Below are 12,220 nucleotides of genomic sequence, written 5' to 3'. Positions count from 1 at the left end.
CTACTTTACTATCATCTATTATTAATTATGCCTTTTACATTGCCATCCAAATAGTTGATATAAACCAAGGGGAATGATGTGCCTAGCACAAATCCCTGAGGCACACCACTAGGCACAGGCCTCCAGTCTGAAAAGCAACCTCTCACAAATACCTTCTGCTTCCTTCCATAAACCCATGATTGCAGTTGTTTTTGCACATGTGATAAGGTAAAGTGTGATAGCTAATATGTGACAGTAGCTGTGCTCGCTGTAAGTGCAACTGTACATGACTTTTAATATCCATCTTGTTATTATTTTGAGCTGTTCGCAGGAATCAACATGGTGTAGCTTGATGAGAAGGGTAGGATTAGAGGGCAAGGAATAATTAGCCTATGGTTTGACAATGCCAGGTACCAGTAATATATGGACAGATTTGTGTTGCCAAAAAATATCTATGCTCTCATTTGCAATAGAAACTGTCTCTATAACTCTACCACCCTCTAATTACAAACATTTATCACTTAAGGTGCATCAGAAACTTTAAAGGCAGGAGCTTATAATTGCTTGACAAGATGTCCTTATTCAGACATTTTAATATAAATGTGGATGCAGCATTTAAAAAAGAAACTGTCATTGAATGAAAGTGCATTCTTGCACAAGATTATAAACGAAGTTGTCTTTTCTTGTATAACCGATACAGAACAAAAATATCCAAACAATAATGAAAGAGGGCTGCCCTTGGTGCAGAAGACAAGACTTAGGTGCAACTCAACCTAGTCTACATCTGTGATGTTTTATGTATTCATTTGGCCAGAGGGCAAGTATATCCATGTGGAGAAGAGGGTTACCCTGAATTTTTTAAATATTAGTAGCTGTCAATTTCACTGCAGCATTGGAGAGTCTTCAAGATTGGAAATCAGAATAAATAGGGAAAATAAAAATATTTTTTCAAAAATAAAAGCAATGAATGATTTTTATTCAAAACTGTGCCAATCTGTTCAAAATGTATTCTAGTTATTAGTGCACAGATTACCTTCCAGTATTGCTTTTATCATCATCTTCCTCCTCATTATCGGAAGCAAGAAAAGGAAAGTTTGCTGCAAGATCCTCTTCCTCTGCTCGGATGCGCCCCATAATGCTCAAGCCATGGATTTTGCAATCAATGCCAGAACTTCTGCACTGTTTGATAGCTATTTCAATGTACCTGTGCTGCTGAGAAAAGTGAAACGGTTAAAAACACTTGCACCCATTTCTATAATGCTGTTTCCCCAAAGTGTTTGCACATCATGAATAAGTGTTTCTACGATTAACGTGAAGTAGAGGCTTTTTCAAACACTATTTTTTTGCATTCAGCCCTTTTAACAGAAATAAACTGGACCAGGATACCTCTGAAAGATATTCACCAGGGAGAAGGATGTGAAATAGGGAAAGAAAGCTGCTGGAGTGAAAGTTTGAACAAAACCATTTCATCTTAACACCAGATGTGTGAGAGATTACATCTGCTGGGATCTTAATCTCCATAGAAAAACAATAAGAAACAGGAACAGGAGTCATGTTGGCATACAATCGGATAAGAGGTCCCAAAGTGCACATAGTGCTCCGAATGTGGTTTTACATGCATTCTGTAGTGTAGCATTTTCTTACTTTTATATTCTGAAGCTCACTCCATTACCCTTCTTATTACTTTCTTGATCTACAAGCTATCTTTCTGCTTTTCATTGACACTCAAATCCTTTGGTGTTTTAGCTTTCTGTAATCGTTCTCCCTTTAAATAACCTATTTTATTCTTCTTTGCACAAGCTTACCATAAAATTAAGACCTCTACTATTACTTACATTGATGATCCAATTTCCCTCTAGGCATTCCCTTCCACCAACTGTGCAGCTTATCTTACTTTTATTATTGAACGTTAGTAGGAGAGATACTCGGCTGAGGTTACTAATCCATCACATGTCTCATTTTAGTACATACAAGAGCAAAATATCTTTAAGAAATTGTGCAAGCACATTTAAAAATGCACTAAAAACATGTACCTCCACACACTCGTTCAGAAGCATTACTACAGTGTCAGTCGGGGTGATGTTGATAGTCTTCAGCTCAATAAGGTTATCTAATGAGTTCCCTCCTGAAACAAAATAGTCAAACATTTGACTCAATGTATCTTCACGACACAGAAATGAGAGCTAGCAACAAATGGCCAGTGTACTTAACTTACCAGACACCACAACTAATGATGGCATATAACTACTATCAGCAGGGTCCACAACCATCTTTAGTCGATGAACAAGGACATCTGGAAAGATCTCCAATCGGATCCAATGCTAACAAAATAACAAGGGAAGGTTAAGAGAACAAATCTATCCACCATACAAGGATGCTGAACTGATAATGTCACTTTACACAGCAAATCACCAAAAGTCTAATCTGAAATGCAACAACGTACAAAAATAAGAAGCACAAAAATATAATTCCAGATTATCCACTTTATTGTCAACTTAGATCAAAACAGCCAAGTAACAGTTCTGTGCAGAACACTCCAGCCTCAACTCAAATCTGTATCGAGTTTCATCATTTCTCAGTCTTATATTTGTTATTCATCCAGATTAAGAACCAGTTTATTACCTCCTCAAAGACATTCATCCTTAGATGATTGATAGCAGGGGAATGCCGGGGAAACAATTTCAAATTCAGTTAACAGCTTGTTACCCGCACTCCATGCACTGCATTCAAACAATTGTCAAGGATGGGAAGGATTCCCATCGCCCACGTGAAATCAATAGACAATAGGTGCAGGAGTAGGCCATTCGGCCCTTCGAGCCAGCACCGCCATTCAATGTGATCATGGCTGATCATTCTCAATCAGTACCCCGTTCCTGCTTTCTCCCCATACCCCCTGACTCCGCCATCCTTAAGAGCTCTATCTAGCTCTCTCTTGAATGTATTCAGGGAATTGGCCTCCACTGCCCTCTGAGGCAGAGAATTCCACAGATTCACAACTCTCTGACTAAAAAAGTTTTTCCTCATCTCTGTTCTAAATGGCCTACCCCTTATTCTTAAACTGTGGTCCCTGGTTCTGGACTCCCCCAACATTGGGAACATGTTTCCTGCCTCTAACATGTCCAACCCCTTAATAATCATAGAACATACAGCCTCCCAGATGAAATGTAATGGACTGCAGTGTGGGCTGTTTGGTGGTAGCAAAGTTGTAATTATTTGGAAGGATCAAACATGATGCAGAGGCCTTAAATTGATCGGAAATAATTTAAATTGCATTCACAAGCCTCTTGCATTTTACTCAATATTCAGAGCATCTTAGAAATAAGAATCTCAAAACAAGAATCCAATACCTTCCAGAAAAGTCCAATTCATGAATAAGATATCTCATTTTTTCTTACCCCCCGTCAGCGTACAACTAGGTTTTTTTTAAGCCAAAAGAAACTGAGATGTTATGGTCTGCAGCATTGGAGAGGTATGCACATCAAATGCTGGGGCTGATAGCAACTTCATGATCTCACTATCAAGGTAAAATAAAAACAGATCCAAAATCCAAATAATATTCTTCATATCTAGTCTGTGAGGCCGCAGGCAGAAATCTTGAGACTGGCTCTGTTGAGCACCAGCAGTGCCCTTGTAATAGTTGAACACCCTTGTTTTACAAGGAGAATTTGAATGGAAGATTATGGATTTCTTGTTGGCAATCCGAACCATTAAGCGTACTTGACTGTATCAGATTGAAATAGACTTGAAACGAACCAAACCTGAAGCTATCAGGAAGGAGAAGTCTAGACATTTGATCGATGGCTACACCGAAACATAATTTCGATTCAATTTAATTGAAAGAGGGAAGCTCTGCTTTCCATACTGAGAAATAAAGCTTTTTTTTTTTAAAATCAGACCAAAACTAACACAATTTCAGATAAGAAAGTTCAGGAGAGACAGAGTTCCAGTATTTTCAGGATTGACTCTTAAAATATATGAAAGGCAAAGATAAAAACTAATCAATTCAATTACTTACTTCAATTTAATCACTTACTTTCCCTTGTGAACCCGACGACTGCCAACACTGCCCAGAGCCATCAATGAGGCGGGAAGCTTGACTAACAGATGAGGAGACTCCAAAGTTCTTCACAACTTTTGACCAATCGTCCAACAACATTCCTCTCTGACAGCTGTATCGTTTCTTTTGCTGTTTTCCTGAGCGCCCAGTAAATACAGGTGATTGCCCTTTAAAATCGATATAGAAATTATTACTAACTAAGCCATTTTAAGCTCCTGCAGTGCAGATGGTAAGACAAAATTAGGGGACAAAAAAAACTTTACACCATAAAATCTTGAAGACCCCAAATGGAACTCAATTGAATTCCAAAGGAAACATAACTGAACTTTAATGAATTTTAGCTACTTAAATGTTCAAGAGAATTAGAAATATTTTACTGAAGGATTATCTGGTGCTCTCTTTAAACAATTCCATTCACTAATATATCTACCTTTAGGGCTAAAAAATCTGCAAATAATTATTGTAAAATGCAGGCAGTTGTTCCATTATGGAATTAATAACTTTTGTCAAGTTAGCACAGGGTGGTGGACTGTGTTTGAGTAGTTTCGTAGTACTCTGGTATTTAGCTTGAATTGCATTTTACCTGGCTCATTAATTCTCCCAAAGGTATGCCTTGAATTGTGTTTCCTTGCCTTGAAACAGTTTTCACAGTAATCAAAATCATCACAGTTTCTGCATTTGAACCTGGGCCCATTCAGTGGAAACATCTGACAACCATCACATCTGTTGAAGGCAAATAAGCAAAGCCTAATTAAATTGTACTCATCTGCCATCTCTTATTCAAGAACCTAACGGAACTTCAAACAGTTTGCCCAATTAAAATATCAGAACCAAGGGCGCTGCTGCTTCAAGTGCCTTTCAAATTTTGCACAAGCATAGATTTTTTTTTACCCCCTCCTATTCACAAAGGAAAGGCAACAAGAGGCTTGGAAAATACTTGAAAATTGAGTGGACAGATGGCAGAAGTAATTGGATATAAAGAATTTGAGATAACAATTAAAAAGGTGGGACAGGAAAAGTGAAGGATGATAGTGAGACCAGTTGACACTGTTGGCAACCATATGTAATATTGACAGGCAGATCAAGATAAATGCTTTAAGTAGATTATTTGACTTAAATAAGTCCCCCTGCAGGGGAAATTGCAAGCAAGAGCAATTGGGTCAGCAGGGTTGGAGACGAAGGGTGAAAGGGAAAAAGCAATGTTAGAAGTGACAATGGATGTTTTAACATTTTAACCTTCCAAGATAATTCTGCAATAGCAAGAAGCAAGTTATTGTGAACAACAACAGTAATACAAACAAGGACGAACTTTGGAGATAAAGTATGGGTAGATGCGAGGTGGAGAGAAGTGGATGCATAATAAGGAATTTATTTACGTCCACAAGGAAAACTCTATTGATTTCTAATCGCATCTATTCTTCCCATTTCCTCTCAGATCACATCATCTCAATTCAACTTGGTAGACATTAAATAAATAGATTGAATAATCTGAAAGAACCTATTTATTTTCATGTGAAGTGAATGAGAATGCATACTAAACCAATCATAAAGATGGGAAAATGAATTAAATTCTGGACTTCAATATGAATCAGTATGTCTTTAATCCAATATAGACTTTCTATTCAATACTTCATTGGACAAATGGACAAAAATATGAATGAAGAGAGCCAATTTCATTTATTTTATTAAATTTCTTACGTGACTCCTGGGTGGATGCTGGGCACCAACTCCATTTCAGACAGCAACCCAGTCCAGTGGGACTGCTGAGGAAAATCAACTATAACATCCTTCCCATTAGCACTAAATGCTGAAAGAAAGAAATTCCAATGCACAATGAAAATACATTAGGATTAAAGACACTATCAAGTATCCATTGGTACATGTTCTTCACACTACGACTTAACATAGTAATCCTTAAATAAATTTAAATTAATGAAAAATAAACTTATCCATTTCAACCATGATCTGCTTAGAAAGTAGTTTAATGCCTCTCTTAATAAATCAAAACAATTACTCGTCTGTTAAAACATTCTAGCTTAAAAAAAAAAAGCTGGAATTAAATAGTTCCTTATTTAATTCTTTACCAACGTAAATTCTGTAAGGGCAATTTTTTTCTGCACATCTAATTTTCTGGGTAGTGATCTGTGAATTCCATAAGGATGAACTTGCATAACCTGAACACCCATAATCGCAGGTATTACAATCTATGCATCAACATTTAGCAACTTTACCCCCATTGCTGCAAAACGACATCTTCCTTTGTACCAATTTATCAATCTTGATCAAAACAATGCACAAAATCGTGTGATTATATTTGCTGGTGCAGAACAGAAGACCAGGATATTCTTACCTTTCACAACACCAATACTCCTATGGGTAACAGATCCCCACTTGTACTTTGGAGTTGTAACTGAAGCCTTAACCCGCACTTTATCTGCAATCTTTATGTGAGAAGTAGAATTCTGTGGGGGGAAACCTGATGGACAAAAAGAAAGTACACCTCTGGTGGTCACCACTTCATATGTAGTTAGCTGCAATTCCAAACAAACACAGCAACTATTGTGCAATATATATTTGTGATTAGTATTGCGTAAACATACCCAATAATTCAACGTGGATATATCTGACCCAGTAAGTGCCACCTTTTTGTTGCCAGTCACACTGCACATTTAGGTCATGCAACCCATCTCGATCCAATTTAATTACTTTGCCCATATCTCCCTCGCATACCTCTTCGTATGTTCTGCAGCATCGAACCATCATTCCCACCTGCATTGTCAAAAAAAGAAAAGAGAAAAATTACACCTGCAATATTTTTTCAAACCATTCATGCCGTTCAAATTAATGGCTCAACAGCAATTAAATCGTAAGGCAATCCCCACCTGAACGTTCTCCCTTATGTACACAGCATAATCATCATTGTTCAGGAAATCTGCACGTTTCTTATAAGTTTGGCTTTCAGTCACCACAGCAGCCCAAGGCTACAAAATAAGAACAGTATATTGGAATTTGAATTATAGCTCACAACCCAATTGTTATTAAAGTAAGATAGACCCAAAATGCTGGAGTAACTCAGCGGGTCAGGCAGCATCTCTGGATAGAAGGAATGGATGATGTTTCGGGTCGAGACCCTTCTTGAGACTGAGGGTCAGGGGAGCGGGGGACACAGAGATAAGGTAGGGTAAGGTGTGAAAACTCAACATCAAAAGAGATACTGTTCAAGGAAAATGTAGAATAGATCATTGTTAGCTCAGAAAAGTTGACAACAAAGCAAACAGATAAAATGTAATCAGAGGAACAGTCAAACGGGTTGGAGAACTGGGAAGAGGGAGGGACGGAGAGAGAGGGAAAGCAAGGGTTACTTGATGGAAGACACAAAAAGCTGGAGTAACTCAGCGGGTCAGGTAGCATCTTGAGAGAGAAGGAATGGGTGACGTTACGGGTCAAGACCCTTCTTCCGAGATTTTAACCAACATCTGCAGTTTTTTTTCCTACAAGGGTTACTTGATGTTATAGAAGTCAATATTCATACCTCTGGGGTGGAAGCTGCCCAAGCAAAATGAGGCGCTGTTCCTCCAATTTGTGCTGGGCCTCACTCTGACAATGGAAGAGGCCCAGAACAGAAGGGTCAGTGTGGGAATGGGAGGGAAAGTTTAAGTGTTTCGCAACCGGGAGATCAGGTAAGTTTAGGTGGTCTGAGCGGAAATGTTCAGCAAAACATTCGCCAAGCCGATTGCTGATTAAAATAAACTATATTCTCCTTTGAAATTACATTAGATATCGTTGCTTGAGAACCAATAATGGCGCAAGCAGCTTCAGCCTCTTCAACATCTTCCAGAATTTCTTCATCCGAGTATTCTGACAATGTGCTCTCGGTATCAGAGAGATCTGTGATCTGGACATCAGGGTGATCCAGCAGCCAACCAACTAGTGCTTCAACGCCTTCAAAATAAAATTCAAGACAATATCTATTTAAGGTACAATTTTTTGCTTATTACTACCGGACAAACTATGTACTGCAGTAATCCTCCGTACATTTCACTCATTAAGCAACCAGTCTTTAGATCGTGCTTAGCCATGTTGCAATTTTCTTAAACTCCAGAATCAAACATTTAGTCAAAAGAAAAAAGAGGGCGTGCAGCGTAGGTTTACTAGGTTAATTCCCGGAATGGCGGGACTGTCATATGTTGAAAGACTGGAGCGACTAGGCTCGTATACACTGGAATTTAGAAGGACGAGAGGGGATCTTATCAAAACGTATAAGATTATTAAGGGGTTGGACACGTTAGAGGCAGGAAACATGTTCCCAATGTTGGGGGAGTCTAGAACAAGGGGCCACAGTTTATGAATAAGGGGTAGGCCATTTAGAACGGAGATGAGGAAAAACTTTTTCAGTCAGAGAGTTGTGAATCTGTGGAATTCTCTACCTCAGAAGGCAGTGGAGGCCAATTCTCTGAATGCATTCAAGAGAGAGCTAGATAGAGCTCTTAAGGCAGCGGAGACAGAGGGTATGGGGAGAAGGCAGGAACGGGGTACTGATTGAGAATGATCAGCCATGATCACATTGAATGGCGGTGCTGGTTCGAAGGGCCGAATGGCCTACTCCTGCACCTATTGTCTATTGAAATACTTTACTTATAAAATGATGGAAGCACTAACGAATATCTGAATATGGCCATTTTTTTACCTGGCAATCCTGAAGCATTTCCAGAGACTCCTGTTAGTGACTTCAGTGCAAACTCAATATTTTTCCGTCCAAAACCCATTTCTATTAGCTGAGCCACAATGGGTAAAGGTGGAGGGGGAGAAGGCTTTCGCTTCTTGTGTTTTATTGACCGCGTGGGCTGCACTGTTACAGGTGTTGTAGCTTCACTTGAACTGCTGTCATCAAATACAGGTATACATGGTTGTGTAGATTCCACTGCCAGGAACTGACAGACAGCCAAGGCAGCAGCCTAGCACACATCACAATGAAAAAAATATTATGAAGACTCCAATCAGCATTAACATTACATAAGCAAATACATATCAAAACAGGATTTATCTTTCTCCTTCACTGGCATCCAGAGCAGACAGTATATGCTCAAGGAATACTTCACATGATGTGAACCCTTATTTTTAATTTACTCAATTGCATCAACGTGGTGCTTGCCAGAGCAAGCTATTCCAAACATGACATCTAATAGCCGCTACAAGATACAGTCCAACCAATATGTGCAATATAAAGAGTGCTGAGAACAAGGCCCAAGACCCACGGGATTGATCCTAAACTTGGGAGAGATACAGAAAGGGTGGACTGCAGGAATCTTTACCCTTTGTCAGAGGTAAATAAAAAGAGAGGACATAGATTTAGAGTCTGTGATTGGAGAGGATTTGAGGAGAGCTGCTTCACCCTTTGCACTACCTTTAGATTTAAAAGGATATACACCAAACGCAGGCAAATGGTTTGAGCTTAGATCGTACATCTTAGTCAGCATGGACGTGTTGGGCTAAAGGCCTGTTCCTGGCTGTATGACTCTGGCTCTACTTGGGTTTTGCGCTACAATCTTGCACCATTCTGCTATTTTCCACCCGTAGTTTTATTTATTGTTGGATTTATCATTGCTGTTAACGCTGAATGCTGAGAACAAGGAATTTCAATGCACTCATTCGTGTATATGACAATAAACTAATCTGAAACTGAAGCAGTTGTTCAATGACATTAATAAAACAGAGAGAAGTCTCACCATACTTTTCCAGGATTTATTCACTGAGAATCTACACTTCTGACAACATGAGAGGTGCAGGCAACACACATAGAGAGTGTTATATAATTTTAATAAACATACCCTATCTTGTGTAATTGGCTATACAATTAATTAAATTATGGGTATCTTGTGTTAGGCTTAAACAGTTATTGTGTTCACTTAGAGAGAAGGGCTTTAACCACAGCACACCTTTTATCTGTGCACACCTAATGCCAGAGTGCTAAGGAAGCATAATACATGTTGGGAAACTCGGGTGCCAAGTTCAGGACCAGCCAGAGCAGTAGTTTTACGAAAATAACCTATACACTTCTTTAAATGGATGTTTCAGAGGTAAATTAACAACAAAGTAATGCTACCAATAACTAAACTTGGACAAAATACAACATTGGAGCAAAAGAAACTGTCTACAGTTGGTTCAGCAGCAACATGCCCAGAAGACTGGAATTATAACTTGCCTGGCTTTTTTTTAAAAATGTGCTTGCATAGAAAATATGAGATTAGCTTATTCATCAACATTTATTTTGCATGTTAAGGAAAACATCAAACAGTGATCAAACCTCAAGCTCCGATCTATCAAACACAACTTTCACTGGAGACGGCTGGGTGGCGGCACTCAGTAGTTGCTGCAGTAAGATCAGTGGGGGTTGGGGTCCTTCTGGTGAAAAATCACCAACGTCAGGAGAAGAAACCGTTGTGTCCTCTGAAAACAAAGACACAAAATGTTACATTACTATAGGCAGTAAGAATGATGGGTACAAAAAGACATGCACTACTTAACAATCACACAAATTGTGTATTTTAGTAAATCATTGCTCTCTTTGAGAAACCACATATCAAGGTACCACAAACAGCACTGAATTCAATCATTCGATAGTCTCTTTTGAATTGGTATTGATGAAGTGATCTTGGACAGACCACTTGATAAGCTTCATTGCTCAGGTGTCTTTGACATGCACTTATTAACACATTCACTCACTGTGTAGCACTGAAATGCAAACATGTTAAATAATTGAGTCTCTTCAACAAGGTGAAAGCTTGCAAACATCTAAGTACGATACAATTAATACCACTGAGTCAGGACCATCACGTTAAAAGATGAATGTGTAGGAAGGAATTGCAGTTGCTGGTTTACACCGAAGATAGACACAAAATGTTGGAGTAACTCAGCGGGACAGGCAGCATCTCAGGAGAGAAGGAATGAGTGACATTTCGGGACAAGATCCTCAGGATTAAAAGATTAATGCAGAAAGGAGGGAACTGCAGATGCTGATTCATAAAACAGGACACAAAGTGCTGGGGTAACTCAGTAGGTCAGGCAGCATCTCTGGAGAACATGGATAGGTGATGTTTCTTGCCAGGGCCCTTCATCAGTTAAAAAGTTAACTTTGATTAAGCTTTCACACTTATCAGAATAGTTGAAACGGCATTGTACTCTGCCTTGAGAGATAGAGCGCGGCTTGCTAGTACATACCTGTAGAATGTGTTCCCGTTTCAAACACAGCAGGCTGAGAGAGAATCTGTCTCAATTTATCTTGATGCATGAGTAAAGCCCGAGCTGCTTTAAGTATGTACAGTCGCAGCTGCTGACATCTTAGCAAAAATAAATCCACTAGATCTAAAAGAAGGAAAAATGTATATGAATACAAAATTTCAAAATTCCAATCTTGAGATAACTTCAATGTAAAAATGCCACATTTTATCAGTTTAAGAAAAAATTCTTTAAAATATCATCGAAAATGATGCAAGAAGATATCACGGAAAATTATCTTTAATCTTAAAGCTACATCTTTAACGTTGAATATTCATTTATTGTGTCACCCGCACAGGGTTATTGTAGGAGGGGAAAATTCTAAGATGATTCAGACTTCAATATTATCAAAGAACGTTTTAAGTTTATTGATTATACTGAAATTATATCAAATAAATTCTGTTAAATGTCAGGAGAAATTTAAAATAAGGTCAATGCAAAATTTCAGCTCATGGTTCAATTCATCTTTAGAAATTGTAATACATCTGAAAGTAAACCATTGAGTCACAGTAAGGTCCTTACATCAAACATCCTGCTCACAGTTCCCCTAACTCAATTATAGCCATACGTCAGAAGTGATAAGAGTAGAATTAGGCCATTCTGAAGCAGCATTAAGTCTGGACTCAGCTAATTCAAAATAAAGATTTCTTAAAGACAATATTTTAATTACCCGTGAGGCTTTGACTTGACTTCTTCAACCTGTGCTTTTCAAGTTTGCTCCCTGCCAGATTCACAAGTTGAGCCCAGACAGACAGCATGAGGTCAGAAAATGGCAAGCTGTTAACACTAAAGGCAGTCACTGGGAGCTGAAACAAATAGAAATTTCATTAACTCGACAATTATATTATGAGATGGCCTATCAAGGCAAAAACAGTATGGCTCTGTTGAGATAACACAAAGGCAAGAAGC

At 38.6% G+C, this 12,220-nt stretch overlaps 1 protein-coding gene across 6 annotated transcripts in view; it reads right to left on the bottom strand.

The window, feature by feature from the left end:
• herc2 (HECT and RLD domain containing E3 ubiquitin protein ligase 2) overlaps positions 1 to 12,220 on the bottom strand; it is a 167,091-nt gene that overhangs the window by 58,993 nt on the left and 95,878 nt on the right. For 5 of the 6 annotated variants that reach the window (XM_078402096.1, XM_078402100.1, XM_078402097.1 and 2 more), the window contains exons 43-56: positions 11,982 to 12,117; positions 11,255 to 11,398; positions 10,341 to 10,483; positions 8,724 to 8,991; positions 7,809 to 7,978; positions 6,919 to 7,017; positions 6,637 to 6,805; positions 6,387 to 6,512; positions 5,735 to 5,843; positions 4,620 to 4,759; positions 4,013 to 4,203; positions 2,195 to 2,300; positions 2,013 to 2,104; positions 1,013 to 1,191 (exon numbers count right to left, since the gene is read on the bottom strand). In XM_078402096.1, the coding sequence (XP_078258222.1) occupies positions 1,013 to 1,191; positions 2,013 to 2,104; positions 2,195 to 2,300; positions 4,013 to 4,203; positions 4,620 to 4,759; positions 5,735 to 5,843; positions 6,387 to 6,512; positions 6,637 to 6,805; positions 6,919 to 7,017; positions 7,809 to 7,978; positions 8,724 to 8,991; positions 10,341 to 10,483; positions 11,255 to 11,398; positions 11,982 to 12,117 (2,072 nt within the window). The remainder of the gene's footprint in view (positions 1 to 1,012; positions 1,192 to 2,012; positions 2,105 to 2,194; positions 2,301 to 4,012; positions 4,204 to 4,619; positions 4,760 to 5,734; positions 5,844 to 6,386; positions 6,513 to 6,636; positions 6,806 to 6,918; positions 7,018 to 7,808; positions 7,979 to 8,723; positions 8,992 to 10,340; positions 10,484 to 11,254; positions 11,399 to 11,981; positions 12,118 to 12,220) is intronic. The other variant, XM_078402098.1, reaches the window with a different exon arrangement.

The sequence above is a fragment of the Rhinoraja longicauda genome, chromosome 7 (genome assembly GCF_053455715.1).
Source record: "Rhinoraja longicauda isolate Sanriku21f chromosome 7, sRhiLon1.1, whole genome shotgun sequence".
Lineage (NCBI taxonomy): Eukaryota > Metazoa > Chordata > Chondrichthyes > Rajiformes > Arhynchobatidae > Rhinoraja > Rhinoraja longicauda.
Note: the sequence above shows the minus strand (reverse complement) of the source record. Positions and strands in the feature narration are given on the sequence as shown.